Source organism: Haemaphysalis longicornis, unplaced genomic scaffold (assembly GCF_048455015.1).
Source record: "Haemaphysalis longicornis isolate Haplotype H1 unplaced genomic scaffold, Haemaphysalis longicornis Haplotype H1 scaffold_63, whole genome shotgun sequence".
Lineage (NCBI taxonomy): Eukaryota > Metazoa > Arthropoda > Arachnida > Ixodida > Ixodidae > Haemaphysalis > Haemaphysalis longicornis.
This window is the reverse complement of record NW_027526411.1, coordinates 1,239,694-1,267,098: the sequence shown is the minus strand read 5'-3', so window position 1 is coordinate 1,267,098 and position 27,405 is coordinate 1,239,694. Positions and strand designations below refer to the sequence as shown.

At 50.6% G+C, this 27,405-nt stretch overlaps 1 protein-coding gene and 1 pseudogene across 1 annotated transcript in view; one reads left to right on the top strand and one right to left on the bottom strand.

The window, feature by feature from the left end:
• Nucleotides 1–9,187: 9,187 nt before the first annotated feature.
• LOC144144153 (thromboxane-A synthase-like) overlaps nt 9,188–27,405 on the top strand; it is a 50,206-nt gene continuing 31,988 nt past the window's right edge. The window contains exons 1-3 of the mRNA XM_077675531.1: nt 9,188–9,285; nt 9,508–9,587; nt 9,934–10,030. Coding sequence (XP_077531657.1) covers nt 9,535–9,587; nt 9,934–10,030 — 150 coding nt within the window. The 5' untranslated portion in view covers nt 9,188–9,285; nt 9,508–9,534. The remainder of the gene's footprint in view (nt 9,286–9,507; nt 9,588–9,933; nt 10,031–27,405) is intronic.
• LOC144144129 (uncharacterized) lies at nt 13,551–16,143 on the bottom strand (annotated as a pseudogene).

Genomic DNA, 27,405 nt, shown 5'->3' with positions numbered 1-27,405 from the left:
TACTTCAGCGAGTGGGTCGCACATAAGACGACGACGCCCTTTTTTTTAAAGCTACCTTTTCAGTCCTTACGGACTTTGAGCAGGAGATACTGGTGATTGCGGAAGTCGACCTTGCATGCGCGAGAGTTTCCGTGAATGGTAACTTATTTTTACCGTCGCTACATAGCGATACAGAGGCTAGAATTTCTAGCGACTGTAGTAGCGAGCCCCCTGCGCCGGCGAAATGTACGCTCGCGTCTTGATTAGATTACCGGAAAGTTCCGAGTGAACGCCCTCCCTCGAAACATCGCCCACCCCCTTTTACGGGTGAAATATTCAATTTACTTGGAAGGATATTTCTTTACATGTCTTACAGCGATGTCTTCCGAATATTCAGATATGTGTTATAGTGAAACTGCACTCAAGAGGAGCAGGAGGCGGAGAAGCAAAAAACTTTATTTCACAGTAAAATCTAGCTGGTTGGGCGGGCTCCTCAGTCCAGGACAAGAGAGTAAGAATAATTTTCTTCAATTCATCGAACATCATCCCGAGTAGGCCATGATTTTTTCATTACGCCTGAAGGGGTTGGAAAACAATAAAGAGCTTCTAGGGCATATTCAACTGTTTCCATTCTTGTTATACTGAAAACCGGCACGTATACTATTTATTACGTTCGTTAGCGAGTATATCAAACATTCAATACCGTACGATGGTTACGATAGACCTTGGGGTCACAAAAGCCGCCTTCGCGTACTATGAACGATCGCGGCATACTATGAGCGCATCGGCGAAGAAGTTCCAGAGGCTGAGAAAGTGGACCGCGTAGCGCGGCAAATGCACCCGCAGCTGCAGGGCTTGGTGGAGGGGAGGAGTTTCGCGACTCTTGCGGAGCTGGCCAAGGAGGTCGACGAGCTCACGGAGCGAGCCTGGCGCCGATACCAGTACAGGCCGCCACCTCCACCAGGCAGTCGCCCGGGACCTGGCCTTCTGCCCTACCGCGAGCAACGCATGTGGCCGAACTCCCCCGGCCCCCTTCACCGCTTCGGCGTCCGCGATTCCCATGTCGCTGGCGCAGCCAACGGGCCACGGCAGGCCGCTTCACCCAGCAGCGCTCCAGCCGTCGTACCTCCGCGACCAGTTTCGTGGGAGCGCTGCGTTGTCGACGCTAGCGGCACCGTTTTTCTCCACACCGCAATGGCGACCACAAAGTGGACTTCCCACGCAATGTCATCGCTGCGGGGGATTCGGGCATATCGCTCGCAACTGCGCAACCGACCGCCGGCTGGGGCCTCCGCCGCTGTGCTTCCGATGCCGGCAGCCGGGACATTTTCAAGCTCAGTGCCCGGGAAACGGCGGGCGGTAGGTGCTGGCCCGGCGAGCATCTACAAAGGCGCGCTACAGGTAGCGACAACCGCCGGCAGTAGGGAACCCCTGTTGGACGCCCGTATAGGGTCTACTACCTTCCAGGCGCTCCTCGACACGGGCTCTAGTGTCAGTCTCCTGGGCTCCACTGCGACGGCGTCGGCACAAGCTTCCGGCGCCAAGACGAATATGGAACTGCACACGCTGCGGCTGGCCTCATCCTCTTTGAAGATTAAGGCGGATTTCTGGGCAAGTTGGTATTCCATTGCAAGACCGTTCAAAGCGCAAAACGTAAAACGAGGGACGACGAGAAGCACAGGGACACGCGCTACTTCCAACTAAGATTTATTAGGAAAAGAAGGCAAATATATACACAGAAATTGTGCGCACACCGGTACATTCTTGAGGTCACGCCACGCACACCCAAGACACGCATGATAAAATCGGAATACGGTAAAACAACGATAAGACAAAATCACGAAAACCGAAAAACGATAAAAATATTTGTTCGACAGCAGCTTGTGCGACACGTGCATTCAGATTCGTATGTTCAGATACGAAAGTTCCTTTTGTGATAGAGTCACAGATGGCTTGCTTGCTCACGCATGCATCCCCTCCGAGGCGGGCCATTTCAGAAGCTTCGATAAGTTCCCTTGTTAACTGGCTGTGATGTCTTGCTATTGTTACAGTCTGATTGAAGTCAGGTTTACTTTCTTTACATTTTATACAATCTCGGCAGTGCGCACTAAGGTGCCCCGTGTTTCCACGCTCTACATTCCATTTGTGCTCCCGCAGTCGATCATTTAAACACGGGGATGTCTGGCCCACGTATTTGCGACCACAGGAGAGGGGAATCACATACACCACATTTTTGGTACACGCAACGAACTTGTTCTTGTGTTTGACCTTGCAGGTCCTTTTCTGCTTCTGTCCTGGGGAAGTTTCTTTACAAAGCCTTGAAAGCTTTTCAGGAGCGGAAAAAACTACCTTTACATTGCTGCGGGCACCGATCTGCTTGAGCCTATGGGAAAGGTGGTGCACGTACGGGACAACTGCGGTTTTCCCCTTGGCCTGGTCCCTCACGTCAGCCTCGGGCGGTTCGTTTCTGAGGGAACGTTTGACGTCTCCCAGGAGCTTATTTGCCACAGAGGTAACAAGCGCCAGTGGGTATCCCGCCTTGCCTAGACGATCCACTTGCGCCAACAGACTGTGCTCGCACTTATGAAAGCAAGATTTGTTAAGCGCGTTTTTCAGGCAAAGGTTAGCGATGCCACGTTTAACGAGTTTTGAGTGGCCCGAAGAGTGGGGAAGCAGCGGCTTCCCCACGATCAATGAAGCCGCTGCACGTCCTGCATGTTGAAGAGGTGCTACGTCGCATCAAAGCCGCAGGGCTTACCATCAACCCGGCCAAGGTGCAGGTCTGTCGGCAGTCGTTGAATTTCCTGGGTCATATGATCTCACCGGGCCAATGAAGGCCTGATGAGAAAAAGGTACTTGCAGTCCTGGCGAACCCGCAGCCTCAGACCATCAAGCAGCTCCAGGCCTTCCTGGGGCTGGTCGGGTACTACCGTGCCTTCATTCCTCGATTCTCCATCACTGCCCACCCACTCACAAACCTCCTGAACAAGGGCAAACAGTGGAAGTGGACTCATGAGCAGGCTGAGGCATTTATGGCTGCCTGGCCAACGATGTGGTGGTGAGTTTGCCGGACCTGAACAGACCCTTCGTGGTTGAAACACGTGCTAGCCAGGCAGGCATACCAGCGGTCCTTCTGCAAACAGCCGAGAACTCTGACGAGCTACAACCAGTGTCCTTCATAAAGAGCGTTTTGACGGAGGCTGCGTGGCGGTATATGGTTCAAGAATGGGAGTGCCTGGCAGTTGTGTAGGCAGTCGACAAATTCAGGCCTTCTTTGGATTTTACGCACTTCGAAGCGTACTGCGACCATTCCTCGCTGTCGTGGATGTTCAGCACCGACCAGGCGTCCCCTAGAGTCAAGCGCTGGGTTCTGCGACTGCAGGGTTTTAACTGCAAGATTCGCCACCGGTGAGGGCTGGCAAACATCCCAGCCGATGCTCTTAGCAGGGCACCCACCGAATACCCAGATGTCCTAGTCCCATCTCTGGCAGAGCAACTGTTCCCCATTGCCGCACGGGAACCCGAGCCTCAGATCAGCTTCGAGGAATCTGTGATAGTGACCGCAACAGCCGACGGTGTCCAGCTCAGTGATGCAGACCACCTTTTTCAGGAACAGGCCAGGGACCTCATGTTGGCTGACCTGAAGATGGCGGTGCAGAGTAACGCTTTCCCTGACGATGCAGAGCACCGGCGCCTTATTGAGGACTTGGCGTAATCTACAGAATTGGAGACAAACGGATTGCTAGTGCAACTGAGACGCAATATGACGGTACCGTGGCTGCCCACTTCCCTCCACCAGATGGCACTCAAGATGCCCCATGACCACCCGACTAGTGGCCATGCAGGGTTTTTCAAGACGCTCCAGCGCGTGTCTGCACGCTTTGTCTGGCTGGGTATGCGGGCCGATGTGTCCCGATAAGTGAGGTGTTGCCCTGTCTGCCAGCGCACAAAGGCCTGCCGTCAGAAACCGGGGGCCTTATGAGCAGCCAGTGGGCCACCGCACCTACGGAGGAGCTCAGTGTGGACATCATAGGACCCTTGCCACCTACGCCTCGCCGGCACAAGTACCTGCTGGTGGTCATTGACAAGTTCACCAAATTCATTGAGCTTTTCCCTCTACGTGCGGCCACCGGCCAGCAAGTGGTGGAATGCATGGTGCAAGTTTTTTGCAGGCACGGCATACCAGTCGCCATTTCCAGCGACAACGCCAAACCCTTTGTGTGCAACCTCTGGCGAGGTCATCTGAAGCACTGGGGCATCACAGACCGCCACACGGTGCCCTATCGCCCGGCCGGACAAATGGTGGAGCGCCACAACGGAACCGTCAAGGAGTGCCTCCGGGCCTACTGCTCTGACCATAAACACTGGGACCGCCACATTCCGGAGATCGCTTTCGCCATACGCACAGCGGAAAGCGTCGTCACGGGGTACACCCCAGCATTCCTGTGCTGTGGCCTTGAATTGCGGACACCATGGCAGCAAGCTTAAGCAAAGGACGACACCGAACCACCAGCATCAGCTCATCGTGCCTTTGCTGCTGAGGTCACCAAGAGCCTTACGGAAGTTCTCGAGTTCAATAGAGTTCGCCTAAGACGCTGCAAGGCAGGCCCAAAAGAGGAACTACGACTGCCACAGGAAGCACATCACAATACAGGAGGGTGATCTTGTGCTCCGCAACAACCATGTCTTGAGTAATGCAGCCACGGGCTTCTCGGCCAAACTCGCGCCTCGAAGGTTGGGGCATTCCGCGTTGCGAAATGCGTGGGTGCAAATGACGCGAATGAACTCTCATTGCCCAGAGGTTCACGTTTTAGGAGGGGGAGACCTGTTAGAACATGGCCTCCGCGATCGGCTGCCGGCGGCGCGCCGTTGCTCGGCGCGCCGCCGGCAGCCGATCGCGGAGGCCACGGTTAGGAGCAAGTAGTGCTACGGAGCGCGGAGAGATGGCGCTAGGTGCGCGGGGAAGTGGGCGAAGCGGGACGCTAGAGTGAGGAGTGGGGACGAGGAGAGGTGCGGAATAAATAGTGGACGGTCAGCCAGGATTTGGTGTGCGTGGGCGTTCGCTCCGAACCCTGACAACTAAACAACTAGAAAGCAAACTTAGCTCGGCTCAACGGGCCATGGAACGAATAATGTTAGGAATAACACTCAGGGACAGGAAACGGGTTGTCTGGATCAGACAAACTAGAGTAGAAGATACCATAGTTCAAAAAAAGAAAAAGAGATGGACTTGGGCTGGCCGTGTAGGGAGACGAACCGACAGCCGGTAGTCAGTTTGGGTACCAGAGTGCATACCAAGACGTTGGACTAGGCTACTTGGTACATGTTTGAATGGAATAAAAGCCAGCGGTAATACTAGGTCTAGAAGAAGTCGAAGGCCATTAGCCCGATGGAGGGATAAAATAAAGAAATTCGAGGGTAAATTGTGGGCTCGAGCAGCACAGGACAGGAGCGGTTGGAGCTCAGTGGGAGAGGCCTTTGTCCTGCTGTGGACATGAGGAGGTTGATGATGTTGGTGATGAACTTTCTTCAAAATTCTTAGTGAGCATGGTTGTAACAACCTGTTGCGTGTGCGTCAAGTTTGAATAGAGTTTCTGACGGGTTTTCGTTAAATTTATCTGAATAAGATTTCTACAAAAGTCTTTCTTGTCCAGGTCATAACATTGTTTTGCATATGAGCTGATGAGCTATGTTTGAATAGAATATCGGATGAGTTTTATTAAATTTACATCAATTACCTTTTTATGAAAATAATATTGAATATAGTCGTAAGATGCTGTTGCTTGTGAGTCAGGTTTAAATAGAGTTTGTGGCGAGTTTTAACAGCGGAGTATTTTAGGGGCTCGCGATGTCCGGCGGTGATGTTCATCACCCCAGGCGCCACCGCTCCCAAGTGCGCCCAAGACGAAGTGACGGCTGTCCATCGCGCGATCACGGTTCATGCGCCGTGGCACACGGCGCAGTAGAATCCCACATGTATGCACCAATAAACTCCCAGACCTCCGTAGGTCACCTATAGAAACGCAAAGCAGAGTATAATAAATCTCAACGTATTGAAGGCACTGAGATGCGTGCTGGGTGTTTGTACTAAAAGGTTTATTGCCTGTCTAATGACCACAGTCTACAAATTAAAAGTTCGATTGACCCCATAGAAACGCAATACATATTCTGTAAAACTCAATCTGCATAAGGCCATAGCTTATTTCGTTTTTGTAATAAACAATTATTGGGGCGAAGACCCTTAGGGGCTCGGGCTGTCGACGTTTCATGTCGTCGTCGTCGTTCGTCGTCCTATTCTCATGTGATGACGATACTAAAACACAGGGGTATTCATTTTCCGACGCTTCGCGCTAGAACGTTTCATCTTCAAGGGCAAATACGTGTACCAAAACAACACATTGGCCGGGACACTCGTTTTTCGCTCGGGCTTCCTTGCTTGCTTCTATTTCGCTCCGCAGTCACTTTAACTTTAAAATTTGCAGTTCTCCATTTCGTATTTCACTTCTCCTCTGTGTGCGCAATAGGGATGTCGCGTATATCAGCACACGCTGTGTGGCAAGAGAGAGACTTACAATCTTTGAATACACTTAGACACTGCATGCTTCGGCCCTCCCCAGGTTTTACGTTAGTGGAGATGGCCGGGCTTTTCACCTTCTATTGCCGCAGTTTATGAGATGGTAGTTTTGGTTCACTCTATATAAACGCAATACGATCGGTTTTTTGACTCAATATCTTGAACGCAATCAAATGTCGTTTGGGTTTGTGCAACTAAAAGTTTATTGACTTCCCTATGCTTCCAGTGCATAAAATATGAGTTCAAGTGACTTTTTATTACTTCTATAGAACCTCAATAAAGAGATTATAAAACTCAGAGTCCATTTTCGTGAGAGAAGACTCCTGTTGACCTGCTGTTGGCCTTTCTGTTGGACTTTGCGGCCGCGCCTGTCACCCCTTGACCTGCCCCCTGGACAGCACCTCGGAAGCTCATTCCGCTCGCTATCCACAGCCAGGAACATTCTTGTCGCCCCGTCGTCACACCTTTGCCTCTCAAGAACGCTCGTATTGCGCGTGCAGAAGGGGCCTACCCTCCTTTGGCACAGGTGCTTCACCTTTCCGGGCGCGAGCTTCTGTGCCCTTTCGCAGAGCCCTCTCGGAGGCCCCTCCCGCACTACCTTTTCCCGGCACACGATCCCGGGCTCACGCTCCCCGGTTCGCGCAACTTCAATGTTTTGGACGATTATGTGTACTTCGCAGCAATTTTTCGTACCTCACGTGTTCCATACGAAGAGCCGATACGAAGAGAGCACAACAGAAACGGTCAATCTTCCCTCTCTTTCCCACCCGAAGTATCCTGCGACTGTGCTGCGCGTGAGTGCCAATGGGACATCATCCTCAGTCAGAGCCCGGTCGAGAATATGCGATGAGGTTGCATTAAAGCACGCACTATCGTCGATTTGAAATTGTGCCCGCATAGTCACAAGTAATCTCATCCCAATATCGCACAGCTTCGCAATCTATCACTCTTAGAAAAAGGTAGTGGCACTTACTAACAGAACACTAAACAGTTACTTGTACCAGTATAAACTAGGTCCTTCAGTGCTTTTACTAACTGGCCATGCATAACCTAGCAAAAAACTGCGCGTGGCAACGTGGATCGACTGAGCGTGCAGCACGACATAGACACATTCAACACGCGCATATCTCTCTTAGACAACAAATAAATTAAACAAGAAAACTAACGACATGCACGGGGAGAGCGAGTATAACTTAGTTACCGTAGAAGTGCATCTGCTCTTCTTGCTTTTAGACCCAGCAGCGGCGGAAAGTCCTTTGATAGAGTCGGTGGGCTTGTTGCAGAAATCAAATATTTGAGCGATAATTTTAGAATAACTCATTTTAATGTGAGCGTATACAATTCAGGATGTGAATTTGCAAAAAAAACTTTTTAATCGTTATTTGGAGTGAGAAAAGTGCTGTAGTTATTACGTTCAATAATTCATAGAATTTTGCTACTATCAGTGCTAAGTACACGGTCTAGACTAGTAATGATAGCATTTAGGTTCCTTACTAAGTGGCAGAGCCTACGTAACGTTCTGCGGGGAAGTAAAGTTCGTCAGGAGTTAGTGAATACAGCCGTTACTACCCTTTTACGAGCTTTTTTTTCCACATCACTTAGAGCGTTCACTAGACCCGCTCGCGTCGCTTGTACGAGCGCGTATGCTCCCTCTCCCACTTGATCGAGCAGGCTCTCAATCGGATCTGCTAAAGCGCACTCCACAAATGAAATAAGTCCTACCAAGAGGTGGGTGTGCTTGTCTGCGGCAACAAATTTGACAGCTAGTTTGCCAAAACAACGAGACAGCTCCGGCAGATAACATTGACTGGACCAGGAATGCGCGTCCTTATCATGACAGGAACGCATGTACGCGTCATTTAACCTGACTGGAATATGCGATAAGGTTGCATTAAGGGTGCGCTGTCGTCGATTTGAAATTGTGCCCGCACAAAGCAATCTCATCCAAATGTCACACAGCTTCGCCATCTATTCAGGAAATTTTTGTTTCACAACTGCGAGAGGCATGGAATGACGTGATGTCACAACACGGCATCGCGGTCAGTACGAAGAAGTTACCTTGATTCTGGCCCTTGGCGACAATACACCTGCCTTGTCTGGGCTTCTGACTCGATTTAAAAAAAGATATTGCTGGGTCGCCGCATCGCCCGCAATTAAACAAGGTTACGACATCACGGATTTGGAAATTCCATCCGCGCGCGTGTGACCCAAACGTACACACTATGGTGGAGTATTCTTGATATATAAATTGTTGAACTAGAACAAGAACCTGCGTACGAAATAAAAAATTTGGCCGCAACGGGGGTAGCACAAAAGGCTTAAACTGCGAGGCTCATGCCTGAATAGCTCGCGCAATTTAGTAATTCCAAGACAACACACTACAATTACACTTACAGAGAAGGGCATTCGGTAATCGTGCAAACAAAGGGACCATGTAGGAACCTTTTCTTTTTTTTCCCTTTCTTTTAATCACCTTTCGTACTGGGTAATCCAGTATAGGGACACAAAAGCGGCGGTCCCAATTTTCTACATGTCCAACACCTGTCAGAAATCCGCAAATTCCACGAGAGCAGGACCGGAATGGCGAGCAGGTTGACGCGCGTTGTGCGATGTGGGTCAAGGCAAGGCAGCTCTGATGGGATGACAAGTCTCCTCCTCGGGACCCCAGGCTGCACACGTTGTGGCAAAGATCCTGCGCCAGCTTACTTTGTTAACAAAGCACCCATTCCAAGGTATCTACTTCCCCATGTGTTCTCGTTCTCCCAATGCTTCTACTACTAACGTTGACCCTCTCGTCGCTAACGTCTTACAGGATATCCTAATACCTTTGCAAAGCAATACCAGAAGTCACATCGCTTTTAAGTCTGTTAAAGTGGATGAGGTTATTGGATAGTGCACAACAGTTTCTCATCTTTTTGTGCATCTTTTTTATTCCTGCTAACCGCTTTACGCAGGCAACTAATTGACTGATTCTGCACACCATGTGGGACCTCGTCATTGCAACCGTTACTCTCATCCTTCTACGCTGGCTCATGTAAGTTTTCCTAACCCGCAACAGTGGCTGCTTGGGCGATTTGGCATTACATCATGGTTCTGGAAAGCGCGAAATATCGACAGGGACTGAAGGAAAAAAACACGACGACACTGCTGCTAACAACTTTTTGTTTCGAGACAACACAACGTATATGCACTAGCATGGCCACTGTAAACAGGAACAATGTCAGAAAGCCCTGAAAGATACTGCCATCTGGAACGCCGAGCTATTGTATATCAGGCCGAAATAACCTCAACGCTATGACTTAATGCGAGAAATATGATTTGCTTTTCGCAGCTAGTTCTTGTTATAGCGGAAGTCGTTTTGCTTCTGTAAACCTTCCCAGGAAACGAAGAGGCCACTTCCAGTTTTTCAAAAAGTTGGGTATACCTGGACCAGCACCAAACATTTTGTTTGGTAACATGTTGGAAATGTTCAGGAAGGTGAGCCTTTCTATATTTTTATTGCTTCTGCAACCACCGCAGCAAACCGCTGTTTTAGACGTTACACATGTCCGTTCATGCGGTTCAAGAACTTGCGTAGAAAGCTACTTTTGATTGAATACCGTTAAAAGTTCATATTTGAAAGTCCGCACTAGTTGAACCTTTCGTTGCTATTGCCGTTTGATTTCTCAAACGCCGCCAAGAGGTAGCGCAGGCAACAGCAGACGACGGTTTTCTGCAGTTGATGTGGTATTTCATTTGCTATCGCAAAAACCAAGCATCCGTGATTTTTTTAATAAAGGAGCACTGCAAACATCACTGATGTATTGATTTTGTGCCTTATATGTGCGTAATTTCCTGTTCTTGTTCAACAATTTTGACAAATCTGAACACTGACACCGGACTTAGACGTTTAGATTTGGCTGTGGGTACACGAGACTATTGCGGAGTTTCTGTTTCACTTTGGCCGGGTGGCTGAGTCGAGCTCTGTTGCGGCCAATCGGTCAAGTGAGTTTAATTCGTTTTCTTGTGGGTCGACCCTTCGGTTTGCGTTGGGTAGCCCCCACCCCTTGTGTCTGTGGACGCTATCCGCCATCTGAGTGCTCGTCTCGCCGTCCAAGATGGCCTCTACTCATCCTTCTCCCGTGAAATACCGGCTGCCAGTTCCCAAGTCTAAATTCTTCAAGCTTCATGCCTCCAAGGATGCTTCTGTTGACGACATCATTGATGCAATCGAAGACGTCTTTGGCCCCCACGGCCTCAAGGACCTCCAGCACCAAGGAGGCATGAAGTTTTGTGCCGCGGTCTCGTCCGCTGCTGCAGCTAACACCCTCGACGAGCGTGGTGCCATTGTCGTGAATGGCACTTCGTGCCCCGTTACCTGCATCGGTCCCCAGATAATCTACGTCACCGTGAATGGTATATGAACGACCAAGACCTGGGTGCAGCCCTTTCGCCTTACGGCAGGGTGCTTAGCGTTCACTACCCGAGCTTCAACGGTAGGCTGCGCATTGAGAACGGCGTGCGCCTCGTCCGCATCGAAATGAAGTTTCCCGTCCCAAAAATTCCTGTCGGCCCGAGGATACAAGGACCGGTGTGAGTACCGGAGCGTGAAGAGAGTGTGCTCTCGATGCGAGCGAGAGGGCCACAACCGCTCCGGCTGCAAGACGCCATGGTATCCTCGGTGCGAGACCTTTGGACACGAGTTCGAAAGATGCTGCAATGGAGACCACGCCACGGCAGACTGCCTGCGACCTCGTTCTTATGCGGCCGCAGCAAGTGAATTCCCTGAACACTCTCGGAACACCAACGAGATTCCGCAGGTGACTGTGGCCCGGTGGCAGACTCCGCCAGACGACATCCCCAGTAGCGCTTCGTCTTCCAGCGATGGCGATTCGCAAGCCACCAAAATCATCGACGAGACGCTGATAGAAGATATGACAACCACGCCGACGCCTGCGAAGGACTACGTCATCATCCGACGAGCTTACTAGTCAGCCCAATGAACAGACGGTGGACGACTCATATTCTTCATCCAACGAAGCGTCTCTTTCGCCCGCCAGCTCCACAGACATTGACACGGAAAAAAGTGGCTCAGCGGATTCTCGTAGACAGCTCCCGTCGTCCAACCCAGTAGACCCTGCCCCTGATCCAGCGAAAAAGCCCCGAGGTGCCCACAACCGCGGACTCCGCGGCTCCTTCATCGACGAAGACGCCAAACTAGTCCACCGAGAGGCGTCCAAACCTTACCCTCGTGACGCGACCGCGGCAGGACCCCCCTGGAGGGCCCTTACGGCACCTGGACGACGTCTCACTCCCGATCAACCTACCGAACTCGAACGAACCTGCTTGTCCAACGCAAGCTAAAAATCCACGTCTGGTCAACCCGATCAACCAGGTTGCGGACTTGATGGACACCTCACGTGTGGAAAGCAAACGCGTGTTATCGTCATCAGCCGACTCGGACGACGGTGTCTGCCTGCCCCAAGCACTAGTCCGGATTTGTGAAATTAGAGTAGCACCAATGGGCTTCTCTGTCTTCATTATCTTCTTTATTTGCCTGATGCCGCACTTATTCTCAGTCGCTGGTGAGTACTCTCGCTGGTGGGGGAGACGGCAGACGTTCCATCGAATGCCGACGCGAAAGCCCATTGATGCATCAATGTTGCTTCCTGCTATGTTTGGTTTCGTACTAGCATGGCGGCCATTGTGTGCTCCCTCCAGCTCATTGCTTTGTCCCGAGGTCACGTGACAGCGTGCCACGCTGCACACGGCTCCTGTCTGGGCCCGTTGTTGCTGCGTTCCAGATGCCCGTGCCTTTCACTGGGGATACCTTTATTTTGTAGGGTAAGCTACACTGGCCGAGGTTGAGCAGTTTCGCGTGTGCCGTGAAGGGCCCTTCGGCGCAAGCGCGAGGAGCATTGGATTCCTTTGGATCGGATTGGCTTGGATTGGTTGGCTTGAATTGGATTGGATTAAAGTGGATTGGGTTGGATTGAAATCCAATCCAATTGGAGTTCGGGTGTGCAGAGAATTGAGTCTGCACATTCGCTGGTCTGCGCATTCCAGAGGAGTGACGTCATAGCCGCGGCAGACGCACTGGCGCCTGCGCGTGCCTAGCTTTGCGCCTCCGTTGCGCATTAGACAAGTCTGACGCTGCGCCGGAGCCGCTTGATAGCCGTTTCGCGTGGCTTCTGGAGAGCCGTGCTGCGGGAGGAGCCATTCGCGACGAGCAGTGACTGGACTGGAGTGGACCGGACTGGTCTGGACTGGACTTGACTGGATTGGATTAGATTGGTTTGGAAATCGTTTTAGCAACAGTAAGCATGATAATCAGCTAAGCCTAGACAACTAGGAAACTTAAGAATAACCAGCTGAACCTTAGCCCACGCTACGTATATCCTGGCATAGCCGAGCTAAGCCACTGCTAAGTTTTTTATTGGTTTTTTGGAGGGCTGCGCGTGGTCTTCGCGTTCACCCAACCTCCACGTTCCAGGCCCGTGCGATGTTTCACGGCGTTTGTTGAAGCTCGCGTATTTTTTTTAATTTTTATGGCTAGTGCAGTACGTGCTAGCGTTTTATTTATTATCATTAAGCTAGAATATTAACCCTAAATGTCCAAGGGTTTAAAAACAGTGAAATGTTCAAGGGTTTAAAAACAGAGAAAATTTTGTAGATCATGGTCTTCGTCCAAGAAGTGAACTTTTTTTCCAATTGAAGGCGTCAGAACGTTTCAGCAGAACTTTAATATCCCGTATAATTTTTCTTTGGTGTCTAACCACTGCTGTGTGGTGGGCGTCCTAATCTTCAACCACACCATCCTTTGCTCCAGTTTTAGTTCGACAGATAGTGAGGGAAGATTGCTAGTCTTGAAATTTTCTCTTTCTGGTACCCGCTTTAAAATCATTAACGTGTGTGCTCCTGCACGCGCCACAGCTACAATTAGATTGGATTGAAGTAAACTTCATTTGCGCCTGCAGATCGGCGTTTTTGCGCGCAGTGACGCGGGCCCGGCGTCGTCCTAGGGGTTAGCCGTTACTCGGCCGAGCCATCCGCTCGCCGTTGACGGCTCACGAGTCTCGTGCCTTTCGAGTGCCCTCAGGACCTGCTGGACGGCCCAGAGTTGATGTTCGCTGTCGTAGCTCTTCGCGGCTTCTTTCAGCCGTGGCGGGATGGTTCTCGATGCCGCTTCCTCCGGTTGTTTTGGGCAGTCCCACAGGATGTGGTACTGGTCGGCCGTCTCCCTACGACACACCTTGCACCTGTCGGTCGGGTACGCTTCTGGGTACATACGATGCATCAAGGCCGGGGTGGGTAGCGACCCGGTCTGTAGCTGTCTTAGAAGTACGGCCTCCGCCCGGCTCAGCCCCGGGTGCGGGGGTGGGAGAGCTCTGCGAGCCAGGCGGTAGGCCTTCGTGATCTCGCCGTAGTCCGTCATGCGGTCTTTGGCTCCGAACCACGCGGGACGGTCGGTCGCGGGGGCGCGGTTGGTTAGAGCTCGTGCCGCCACGTGTGCCGTATCGTTGTGGTTCGCGTTTGTCGCCGACGCGCACTCGCCCGCATGCGCCGGGAACCACTTGATCCTCATTCTTTTTTCTTGCAATTTCACTCCGCGCAGCACGCGCGTGGCCTCTTCACAGCTGCGTCCCTTGGCGTAGTTGCGCACCGCCGTTCTCGAATCGCTCAGCACCGTGCGGCAGTCTGTGTCGGCGATGGCCAGGGCGATGGCGCCCTCCTCCGCGCATTCCGCCTTGGTGCATCTGACGCTCGCCGCCGTCCTCACGGCACCCGTGGACGCTTCGATGACAGCTGCGGCGAAAGCCTCTCGTTGATATTCGGCCGCGTCCACGTACCGCGGGTGTCCGTCTTTACCAGTATCCGAAACCGTTGAGACGAGGGGGATTAGTACCTATGTAGGCTGGGCAGGGTCTCTTGAGTACTCGGGGGACTTGGTGGGTGCTAGCTGGGGGGCTGGTTGTGAAAGGGGTCCAGAGACTAGGTGTCGTCACTCCGTCCAAGGTTCTCCCTGTTCTTCGATGTCGGAGCTCAGATGTTTGGAACCTATAGTGGAGTCCGCTGAATTCCAATTGGCACCGTCTGACGCTCATCCTGAGTTTTCAGGCCTATTTTAGGAGTCAGACATCTAAGTATTAGAACAAAAACCTCGCTGTCCCCATTCCCACCCTCTTTCCCATAACCCATTCCTTATCACCACTATCCACACCCCTTATCCCAACCTTTCCTGCTACCATCCCAGGGGAGATCAGGGGAGTCTCCCCGGGCCCGCTCTCCTGGCTGTGGTGTCGCTGTGTAGCATTTTTCCCTTTTATTTTCCACTTCGGTGGGTATTTCCTTCTCGTCAAAACTCTAGTTGACCTCGGTCCAGTTTGTTTATTTTTAATTGGCGTCACCCGTGATACGTATGTGGTACGGGGTGGGCTTTTATTTTATATTATAGCCCTTTAGCTTTATGTCCGTCTTTGGCGTGTAGGTGGCTGTCGCATTCCTTCTTCCCATGTTGTATTCCGGGTTCATGTTTCTCGGTAAGGGGTCTACCCTGATCTTGCTCCGGATCTCGTCGGGGATGGAGAGTTTGGCATTCTCCTCGTTCTGACGTCTGGGACCCAGGTCTTCGAGTATCTTCCTCCCGGCCTTGGTTGTTGACAGGCGCTCGAGCTGAGCCGTTCGTTGCGCCTCCGCAATCTCTTCAAGCGTATTGTGTACCCCTAGCTTCAAGAATCGGGGCGTGCTCGTGGACTCGAACAAGCCGAGCACCGACTTGTATGCTTTTCGGATGATGGCGTTCATCTTGTTCCGTTCGTGTTGCAGCCAGTTGTGGTAGGCCGCTACGTACGCAATGTGGCTGACGACAAATGACTGGACGAGCCTGATCAGGCTGTCCTCCTTCATGACGGCTTTGCGGGACGTGATTCTCCTGACGAGACGCATCGCATCGGCCGCCTTGGCAGTGAGACGGGCGAAGGTCTCGCCGTTTCTTCTGTGCTTCTCGATGACCATGCCCAGGACTCTGATCTTGCTGACCTCGGGGATCGTCTGCCCGGACCGCGTTACGATCTTGATCTTCTCGTGCTCTCGCCGCTGACTGTTTTTGGCGTTGCCTCTTCGTGGTGGTATTATCAGGAGCTCCGACTTACTTGGCGAGCAGACGAGGCTGGAGCCGTCGAGATGGTCTTCGATGGCGTTGACGGCCTCTTGCAGCTTGGCCTCGATCTGGGAGTCGCTGCCGCCGGTCGTCCATATCGTTATGTCGTCGGCGTAGATGGTGTGCCGGACCCCACTTTCGCGAGCCTCTCGGCCACTCCTATCATTACCAAGTTGAAAAGTAGCGGCGAGATCACGGACCCTTGCGGTGTGCCGGTGCTCCCGAGCTTCTTGTCTTGAAGTAGTATGTCGCCAGCCCGCAGCTCGGCGGTCCTGTCCGTCAGGAAGTCCTTGATGTAACTCATTTCGCCCATGTTGAGCTTGGAGACTTGGGACAGAATCGCCGAGTGTTTCACTTTATCAAAAGCGCTTTGTAGGTCGAGCCCCAGGATGGTCTTGTTGTTTCGCGATATGCCGGTGTCGTCCACGATTTTGTTCTTGAGCTACAGCATCGCATCTTGTGTGCTCAGGCGCTGTCTGAAGCCAATCATCGTGGCGGGGTACAGTCCTTCCCTCTCCAGGTAGTCCTGCCACCGGTTCATCAAAACGTGCTCCAGCACCTTGTCCACGCAAGACGTTAGCGAAATGGGCCGGAGGTTGTCCGTGCCGGGTGGCTTGCCCGGCTTTGGGATCAGGATGGTCTTGGCCTTCTTCCAATGCTGCGGCAGCGTCCCCGTTTTCTAGCATTTATTGTAGTAGCCCGTTAGGCTTTCGACGGATTTGTCGTCGAGGTTCTTCAGTGACTTGTTGGTGATGCGGTCCGGTCCTGCCGCCGACCTGCTGTTGAGGCCCTGCAGCGCCGTGCGAACCTATTCTACGTCGATGTCTCTGTCGAGGCGCCCGTTGGGTAGCCCCCCGTACGCCCCGTGGTGCTCCGTGGACGTAGTCGGCAGGTATCTGTCGCTGATGCTGTTCATCACCGTGTCGGCTCCGTGTTTCGTGACTTCCCGATGGATGAGTTTCGCCAGTCGGTCCCTCTGGTGCGACTTAGTCTTAGTTTCGTCGAGCAGATGCTTAAGCAAGTTCCATGTTTTCCCATTGTGCATCTGGTCATCGGCAGCGTTGCATATCTCGTTCCACTGCTGCGCGCATAGCATGTGACAGTGTTCCTCGATTGCTTTGTTGAGTTCTGAGACTTTTTTCCGTAGCCTACGATTGAGGCGTTGCTTTTTCCATCTGTTGAGAATGGACTGCTTGGCCTCGATGAGGTGGGCCAGCCGGCTGTCCGTTCTGTTCGTTTCAAGGTCTGTTTCTATGCTCTAGGTTGAGTTCCGAACATCTTGTAGAACCTTGTAGGTCCACATTTCGATGTCGTCGATTTCTGTGTTTTCTTCCTCCTCCTGATTTGTGGTGTCTCTGAAAGCGGTCCAATCTATCCAATCAATCGTTATTACTGTTCTGCTCCGGTACGACGATTTCCACGATCATATGGTCGCTGCCGAGGTCCACCCCCGTGTTCCTCCATGTGATCGTGATCGGTTCATTGTTCTTGACGAACGTTAGGTCGGGGTTGGTATCTCGGGAAACGGAGTTACCAAGTCTCGTTGGGTGAGCCGGGTCGGTTATGAGAACATAGCCGAGTTCCGCCGCGTCTTGGGATAGGTTTCTACCTTTCGCATTGCTTTTGACGTAGCCCCACGCCGTATCCATCGCGTTAAAGTCACCGCACGCAATCAGCGTGCTCTGGCCGGCCATCGTGCTTGCCTTGTGAAGAATGGATTTGAACTTCTTCAGTATCTGCGATGGATTACTGTAGATGTTGAAAATGAAGATGCTGTTTCTTCTTTGCTACAAACAACTTCTTTCGTTGCCTAGGGGTTTATCTTTTGGAGCGTGTGCCCACAATTCTTTGCGGAGATTTCATCTGCGTCCTTGATAGTATACGTGATGTACGCGGGCCGGGTCAGGGACGACCGACGTGGAACGCACGCGCAGTCGGGTTCTTAGTGCAAGATTTTCACCTGGAGGATGTATGGCTGCTCCATTGCGAAAATTATTTCTCTCCCACGTGGAAGCGCGGTTCCTCATGTCCCGACTAGGCAAGCTTTATATAACTCCAGACCTAATCACCGCTGTGCCAAACATAGAAGTAAATCAATTCCCTAGTATGGCTGGTTACATTTCCGACCATTACCCAGTGCTCCCGTCCCTATTTACAGGTTACCGTAGATTTGATGGCGCCTGACCCTGGAAGCTTGATACTAGAATATTGCAAGATGACGTTGCTTTATTGTCATTAAAAACAGATATTTCTTCTTCCCTACCGGTCGAAGTTAGCATACAACAGTGGGACAGTTTAAAATCCATATGGAGGCAACTTGCTCAAACAGCTGGTCAACAAAAAAAGGTTCGTGACACAGCTGAGCTTAACAACACGCCTAAGCGAATCCGAATAGTTATAAATGATAAAGAGCTAACTCTTTTAATGAGTGAATATCTTGGCATCCTTAGGGACCGGTACAAACGCCAACTGAATGAAATAATTTAGCCATCCGCTGCCTACAATATTCATGGTCCTTGCAATGGTAGTTTAGAAATTCAAAAATTTTTGGCGACGCGTCAAACTCCAAACATTATAGAGTGTGTGCGCTGCCCGGATAACACCATCTCCACAGACCCATCAGCTATAAAATCAGTGTGGCGACGCGTCAAACTCCAAACATTATAGAGTGTGTGCGCTGCCAGGATAACACCATCTCCACAGACCCATCAGCTATAAAATCAGTGTTTCTTTCTTTTCTGAGGTCTTTGCAGGATATTCGCTCGAGGTAGATGAGAGGCACGTAGTAGCACAACTATGTTCTGCTTCAACTTTCCTGCCTCAGGCTCCAGAAAGCATACACTCCCAAATACTGAAAGACGTTACCTATTCCGAGCTATACGACATTTTAAGAAAAATTAAAACCAGATCGGAGCCTGGTCCGGATGGTTTGCCAACGGAATTCTACAAGCGCTGCTGGGCAGAATTAGGCTCTTCCTTAGTGAAACTTATAAATTTAATCCTATAGCGGCTTCCAAACACGTTTAAGAGAGGCCGTCTAATCTTACTTTTGAAAGATGGAAAAGACCCCTCTCTCCTGAGTTCTTACAGACCAATAACCGTTTTGATTGCGGACTACAAGATTTTAACTTCCCTTTTGGTGTCCAGAATTAAAGCTATTTCGCCGGACCTCCTCTCACTCCAACAGGTTGGCTCGGTCCCATACAGAATTTTTTTTCGGCACTTAGCCTAACTCGAGACATACTAGCCTTTACGCACCAAACTGGTATTGCCGGCCTGTGGGTCTCTTTAACCAAAAACAGGCATTTGATAGGGTCAATCATTCATACCTGCTTGCCATATATCAGGCATATGGGTTTCCCTCTGAATTTGTTCAGCTTCTCCAAGAATTGTATGATAATTTATCCAGTGACCTGGTCATTATTGGTGTGGTACAGGGTGAAATTGCACTTCATAGAGGTGTCAGAGAAGGATGCCCCTCGTCGCTGCTTGTTTTTGTCTTATGTCTAGACCCCTTCATCAGAAAACTCGTTGATAACCCCAAAATTAGGGGTCTCCCCTTGCCCAGACAAGGCTCAGTTAAAGTGTCTGCGTACGCAGATGACGTCACTATTTTTATGCGGGAAACTGGTAGACTCACGGCTGTTTTAGGGGACTTCGAGTGTAATGCTCAACTTTCAAGTGCCGAGTGAAATGTCACAAAAAGTGCTGTCCTCCCTCCGGGAAACGCTACACTCGCCCCCATTCATAACTTTAAAATAGTTCGAGACCTGAAGATTCTCGGCGTCAAATTTACCGAAGAAGGTGTTTCTCCAGACATGTGGCCCCAGTTAGTTGATAATACTCAAAAGAATGTTGCCCGGGCTAGATCTTTCAACTTCTCTTTTTCGGAGAAATCGTATTTGATTAAATGCGTTTTTCTTGCTAAATTCTTTTTTGTCTCCAGGATTATGCTGTCTCCCATTCATGTTACGCACAAAGTGTCCCGCGACATTTTTTCTTTCTTTTGGGATGGAAGCACGGAGCGTTTAGCGAGAGATGCCCTGCGCCTCCCACGCCGCTCTGGGGGTTATGGTCTCCCTTGCATCGACCTCATGGGCCAGTTGTTGGCCCTTAGAGTCGTCTCTACACTTCTCAGTGACGTAGAAGCTCCGGGAAGACCTTTGATCCTGTACTTTCCCGGTCCGTCTAGGCCGGTTCTTTGTCCAACTATGGCCAGAAACCTACACCCCAGTGCAGCTACCCCGTCGAGACTCTTCAAGGCCGTCATTACTTTAGCTAAGGAAATTCGTGCCCTGGATGCTGATCTCGATTTTGTGAATGAACAAACTGCCAGGCTGTGTGAAAAAATAGTTACTGCAAGGCCGGGAAGTCGTGTGGATCCACCAGATTTTCCCTGGTTACGGCTGACTTTATGTAGGCTGCCAGAGGACGCCTAAAACATCCAGTGGCAACAAGCGTGGTGAATTCTTCACACAAAAGACAGAATATTTCACTGGGGAGTAACACAGAACTCTTCCTGTCCCAACTGCGGTCAACCAGAATCGACGGCACACACTTTCTCAAGCTGCACTGTTGCGCGTTGCTTTTGGCGCATCATACACCGTGCCGCTCCAAGTTTGGGGCTTACCCGCCGCGGTGGCTCAGTGGCTAAGGCGTTGCGCTGCTGAGCCCGAGGTCGCGGGTTCGATTCCCGGCCGCGGCGGCCGCTTTTCTGATGGAGGCGAAAAGCAAAAACGCCCGTGTGCACGAGATTTCGGTGCACGTTAAAGATCCCCAGGTGGTCAAAATTAATCCGGAGCCCTCCACTACGGCGCGCCTCATCGCCTGCGTTGCGTCGGCGCGTTAAACCCTACAATCAATCAAGTTTGGGGCTTGCACGGTATCAACTGAGAGGACAGTGCCCTGCCACTCCCCTAGGCAAACTATTCGTAGTAATTGGCGATTATATACTATGGCGTAATCGCTGCAGGGCCGTTGCACAGAATCGCAGGCTACGTATGCAGTGGCCCTTGCTTTCCTTTTTAAGACAACACCTCGTGACCTTTCTGGAAGGCGAGTTGGCCCTTTTGGGTGAGGAAGAGTTTCTGCGACATTGGTCTTCCCGATCAACTGAGGTTTCGAACAAAAGGGCTATTATTCATACCAGTTTTCCAGACCTGTGTCATTTGGGATTTTCGTTGTAACAATTGATTTTGGTGTTAGAATTGTGTGTTAGCGCGCTACAGTATCCGTCGTGACATTAACACCAACCCTGTTCTGTATATTGCTGTATTCTTGAAGTGAATGTTTTTGTATCCTTGTTTCCCTCGCATGTTAATCTTTTGGTTGTAAGCAACTCTGAATTGTTTGTATGTTAATCTTTTGTCGACAATCAACTTGAAGCTGTTTCTGTGTTTCTGCAGGTGTCTGTAACTGGCAGACTTCGGGCTCTATTAGTTTTGTAGCAACAGCCGCTGCACTTGTTTAATTGTTTCTGGTTGTTACGTTATATCATTGATACCAGGATTTTTTATAATAAATTTATCCTTTCAAGACAGACAGACAGACAGACAGACAGACAGACAGACAGACCAAAATTTTGGCGTTTTAGTAGCCCAAGAAATATTATCGTCTTTAAAACAGGTCTTAGAAAAGCTGCTTTGAGTGTGTTTGCCTACCTAGTCACCCAGTCCCTCTTTTTTTTCAGTTTCAAAAATTAACCAATTTCAACTAGTCAGGCTTTCGGCAGTAAGGTGTGTACACTTGAGCCAACTACGCCATCGTTTAAGGGGAAAGCCCTGAATCTCCGCGCTGCAAGCGCGTCCGTTAGAGGCACAAAAAATAGGTGATACAAAAAAGGTTGAATTTGCTCTAGCTGAGCTGGGGTGCGCGAGCCGGGACGAAATTTTTTTATGTCTGAGCATCGAAAAAGAGTATGATTCCGCTCTTAAGATACTTGAATAGTAGTAAACCTTTATTTGAGCAAAAGGGAAAGGAAAAAGGGTGGTGGTGAAGCGTCCATAGTCCAGGATGCCTCTTGACAGGGCCGACTCAATGGCCCGAGAAACCAAGGCCCTCTGGCGGGCCGGGTCCAGGCTGGTCAGCTCAGTTTCCCACTGCTCCGGGGTGGGGACGATGGGTGGGTTAGGGGAGTGGGGACAGGAGTATACGAGGTGGAATGTGGTGAGTGGGGTGTCGCAGTGTTGGCATTGACGGGAGCAGATAGTGGGTGCGATCTGGTGGAGGATGACGTGATTGTAAAAGGTACTGGTCTGGAGGCGCGATAGATTACGGCTTTCTGGTTGGTTAGTGAGTGGTGTGGAGGGGGGTAGACCCGGCGGGTGAGGGTGCAGTGGGACAGAAGGGCATTGTACGTATTATCAATAGGAATTTGGAGGAGGTTGTGGTCGTTCGTGCGGGGTGATGGGATCACTTGACCATCGGTGGAGAATGCCCGGAAGTGCAGAGCTCGGGCGACGGCGTGGGCCGCTTCATTCCGCGGAAGGCCGGAGTGCCCGGGAGTGCAGACGATCGTAATGGTGGTCTCGCCAGGTAGACGCTGGAGGAGTGGAATGGCCTGGGGTGGGGCTAGACCTGCCTGGTAGAGGCGGCATGCCTGCTGTGAGTCGGAGACTACAGTGATGTGCGGATGCTTGGCGTGGGTGGCGGCTGCGAAGGCGATTGCCAGAGCTTCTGCCGTCTGTATTGTGTTGGTGTGCGTGGTGGCAGCCGTGGAGATTCGGCCGGCGTGATTTAGGGTGACCAAAGGTGTGCGTCGGGTGCAGGAGTCATAGGCGACGTCAGTATAACCGACCCGTAAGTCATCCGCTAGATTCTTCATGAGATAGCGGACCGGCGCTTCCCGACGGCCTCGGTTAAAGGTGGGATGCATATGGCGCGGTATGGGGGAAACGTGGATACGGTGCTTGATTGTAGTTCGGAGGCGTTGTGGTCGGTCTTGATATAGCGGCGTATTGTAGCCGAGCATGCGGAGAACGGAATGGCCAGTTGGCGTGAAGCTGAGGCGTTGAAGTTGGGAGTTTTTCTGAGCCTCCGCCAGCTCTCCAAAGACATTTTGTATTCCCAGGTTGAGCCGTTTGTCCGTAGAGGTGTAAATGGGGAGGCCAAGAGCCGTTTTCTATGCTTTACGAATGAGGGCTTCAATTTTAGCGGTTTCTTGTGGTCGTAGATTGAGGTACGGTGTGGCATAGGTGATTTTGCCGATCAGGAGAGCTTGGACCAGACGACAAATTTCCGATTCTGTGAGGTCGTGATGTCGGCTGCGGATTCTGCGGATAAGATGGGTTAGGCGAGTAATGGATGTCTGGAGTTGCGGAAGGAGGCTGTACCCGTGCCGTCCTGATGGAAGGGGACGCCGAGGACGCGGAGGGTGGTCACCGAGGGGATAAGTTTGCCTTGAATCGACACTTCAGGATCAGGTGTTGGAGGAGGACGACTGATTTGGCAGGTTCACAGGTGAGGCCCCCTGGGACGCAGGTAGTGAACGGTGGTGTCTACAGCTTTTTGGAGGGCGTCTTGCTGTTCTCCACTGAAACCAAAGGTAGTCCAGAAAGCAATGTCGTCGGCGTATATAGCATACTCCAGGTTGGGTATTTTGTTCAGAAGAGTAGGTAGTTCAAGTAATGCGATATTGAAAAGTAGGGGAGATATTACAGATCCTTGCGGTGTGCCTTTAGGGGGTGTTCTGATGATGGGCGAGGTTAGACTTCCGAGCTTGATAGTAGGCGTGCGCTCTCGGAGAAACGCTGCAACGTAGTTGAAGGTGCGAGACCCGCAGTGGGTGGCGTTGAGGTTGTCTAGACTCGCTTGGTGAGTAACGTTGTCAAATACTTGAGTCAGATGGCTAAAGGCACCCATTCCCGAATCGGCATAAACCCTAAGAGAAGCCATGAACCTGTCGTCAAAATTCCCATTGGCGGCGAACACGGTTGTGCACCGGGCTAACGCCCCCGCTGGCTGCGGCACGTCAAGCGGCTGCGAAAGCAGCTGTGCGCCGGATTCATAGCCAAATTAATTGCGAACACAAGTACGAACCAGCCTGACGTACTATTGGAGAGTTATAGCAGAGCGGAGAAGCGCTCCCGACACGGTACCAGGTAGGCGACAAGAGCTACTGCGTGTGCGCAGCAGCATAAACACTGGTTGCGCGCATGCGCAGGTGTCCCGGGCGTCGTACCGGGACCGGTTCTCCGCTCTGCTACAACTCTCTATTGAGATGCGATGCATGGTGTGGCTCAGGAAGAAAGTGTGATTCTGGAAACGCAAAAAAAATCTGCAGAAATTCAGAGAATGCGTAGCATTCTCTAAGGCGTAGCATTCTAATGCGTAGCATTCTTACACCGCTTGATTGTCTTGAGTGTGAGTTTCTACAGTCAAAGTTTTTTTGTTTTTCTTAATCCTGTCCGACCAATTATCTCCCTGTACGCTATTATAAGGATTCGAAGTGGAACATTCGCGAAATCTGCATTATTGTTGAAATGCAGGTCGTTATACGGTTTTCGATTTTCAGTATTTTTTTTTTTCGTAGTTCTGTTATTTAATATTTTTTCAAAATTTCGTTCGGCCAATATCTCCATTTACGCATTTATAACGATTACACGTGGAACTTTCGCGATATCTGCGTTATTGTGGAAATGCAGGGCGTTACACGTTTCGCCACTTTCCGTAATTTTTTTGTATTTTTCTGATTTTTTAGTTTTTCAAAATTTCGTGCGACCAGTTATCTCCATTTACGCTGTTATAGCGATTACAGGTGGAACTTCCGCGGTATCTTAATTTTTGTGGAAATGCAGGGCGTTACCCTGTGCTGGCTGTGGGGGTACTCTGCAACGAATGCTACGCATTGATGTAATCAATGAAACTGCTGGCGCAGCGGCGAGCGGGGTAACACGTGTATATGCGACGGCCCAACGTTAGGCCTACCATCACGTCCTGAAAGTCAACCCCACCAACCAGTACTCGCGTGCTCGCATCCACGGACACACCTCGGAACGGCGGCATGCTTGCGTCGGGAAATTCTCCAGAACAACAGGGAGGTCAGACAATCGTATCCCGGCCTCCATCAGTCCCTCGATAGAAAACAGGCTGCGGCATTGCGACTACTGCAGACCGATTCCTTTCCAAGCCCAGCCTTGTATCACCAAATGTACCCCGATCTATACGAATTAAAATGTAGATTTTGTTCGGGGTGGGCTTCACTCTCACACAGCATGTGGAAGTGCCCGCACATTACTGCAAACCCAGAGGAACACAGCACACATTTACTAAACATTTATTTGTATTTATTTTTTTAGAATAAATAAATAGAGAAACATAGAAACATGGAAACATAGAAATGTAGAAACAAACATACATACAAATTTAGAAACATACACTACGACGTGCAACTCACTGCACAGCTCCACCGCGGCAGATCAACAGGCCCTACTCCGAATAGCAAGAGAGGCCGCTGATTCCCATGGGGTCGGCCGAGCCCTTGCAAGAAGAAAAACGTAAGACGAGTCTTCATTTGGGCCCAATAAAACATTTTCTGTCTCTCTGTATCGACGTGAGATTTGCTTGCCACGTCATTCGCCTCGGCGTTACGGTTACCTAACGCCATGCCTGGACGGACGCATCACAACGGCGATGAGACAGATCACTTAGTCGTACTAACGGTGAGCAGAAGACACAGCTGCGAAGGAAACAGGTGGAAGGACAAAAGATGAGCGTGAAAAAGTCGAAAAATGGCCCGTCTGCCATCTTGTGTCTTTCGCGACGTTGTACGCTGAGGAAGACTAAACTCTGCAGTACAAAACTAGGCGACACTAAACTATGCGATTTAACTCGGCGACGCCGCCCAGCAAAAAGCGATGCGCAGCGCCGTAGTTTTCTCAAATATGGAAGGTTGTCCCTACATTATTTATTCGAGCTGCCTAGCGATGGATACTGTAATCGTTGAGTCTCTTTTAACAACAAACAAAAAGTATGAAATCTATGTTTATACACCTTGCTCGCATAATGAACATTGTGCTCACTCATTGATGTTTTTTCTTGTTCGTGCTTTTGCCGCTTCACCCCAGAGGCACGCTAGAATGTTTGGCGGCATTCGCAAAATGGGAGCTTTGAAGGTGTTTGTAACAATTAATTCGGCATTGTGAGGTGGTGCAGACTTGGCCAATACCAGAGTAGGTTTAGGAGGGAAGTGGAGGGCGCGCCTCAGCACAAATATATCAGGAAGTGGCACTCTGGCTCGCATGAGTTAACCATGTATTATATACTATTCAAAGCACAAGAAAATTCATTACGTCGTTACGTTAGCCAACCAAAAATTGCCGAAGCTTGCACTAAGTCGCACAAGGCTTCGACCATAGCGAAGCTGGAGGATTTTTTTTCTCTATGTAAGCACTGAAGGGCACACCGCGGCGCATTGCATTAGGTTTGAAATTGACTGGCGGGCCCGGATCGTTCTGTCCGCAGGCTTTAACTTTTTTTTTCCAAAGTGGAACGTTTCAGCACGCGCTCGGCGGCAACCGGCTTGCGAACTGGGCGTCTATAACGCGAGCTGTCTCGTGCGCCTCCATTAAGGCGCGGACGCACGTGAACTGCTTTCTTAGTATTGTTGCGAGCTCAGCGCAAGCCTGGCCGACTCCGGACCCTCCTCGTAAAACGCATGCTAACGTGCGCGGTAAACAGCAAGAGTAACTATAACCCAGTTTTATGGTGATGCCGCCCACTGCACGCATTACGGCCAACAACAACAGCTTTGCAGTTAATATAAATTGACTGATAAACAATAATTTATGTAATAAAGAAAGCGATCTAAAATTACGATTTCAAGCAATTATTTCTGCGCGGTAGAACTGATTTACAATTTACAGAGGGTTGCCGCCGTGGAATCGTTCCTCTTATTGGGGCCACGCGGGACAATAAATTGGTGTTAGTACATTTGACACGAATCAAGAGAGACAAACAGAGAAAGAGAGAGAGAGAGAGCTCTTTGATGTGAGCTGGAGATGTCAGCCCAGCTAACGGCAGGGATTGCAACAGCAAAATGGAGAGACGAGCTAGTTGGTGATCATCCATGAGCGATTCTTAAGCACAAACTGACTCAGGTATGTTTCAATGTCGTTTCTCTTTCTCCTGCCTGTGTCAGATTGCGCTTAAGTTTCACTCATGAATTGCTACGGTACGTGGCCGATGATTGCATTGAATTGGGGAATTTTGGAGACAACAGTTAAAGAGAAAACAAAAATTATGAAAGCGGTACTACAATGCATGACGCGAGGGGCAAGCTCGCACTACGGGGCTTGATAGGTTCCCGCCAGCGCACGCACGCTGTGACAACGACACATTGACGGACAACGTAATGTACAGCCAGCATAGACAGGCCTCGCTGGCCTTTATATACTTTGCCGCATCCCTCCGCTTTAACAGCTGTGCTAAGTCGTCCCCCGCCAAGCATTTTGCGCTGTGATTGCATTTCATGACTATGTGCTTAGCTTTGTTTCACACCGTATGCCCTTTCAGAATAATATATACTGCAGCAGTGAAACTCCGTTTCATTTGGTGCCAAACTAGGTTGGGCTACTGGCAAAACGTATCTTCATTGTGCGCCGTATTGCAATACCTAATAAAAACCACCAGATTCATCTGCGTACAAATGCCTCCTCAAAGCCCGTATAGATATACCCCCGTCAAACCTTAGTTTCTGCAACCAGATCAAGCTTTT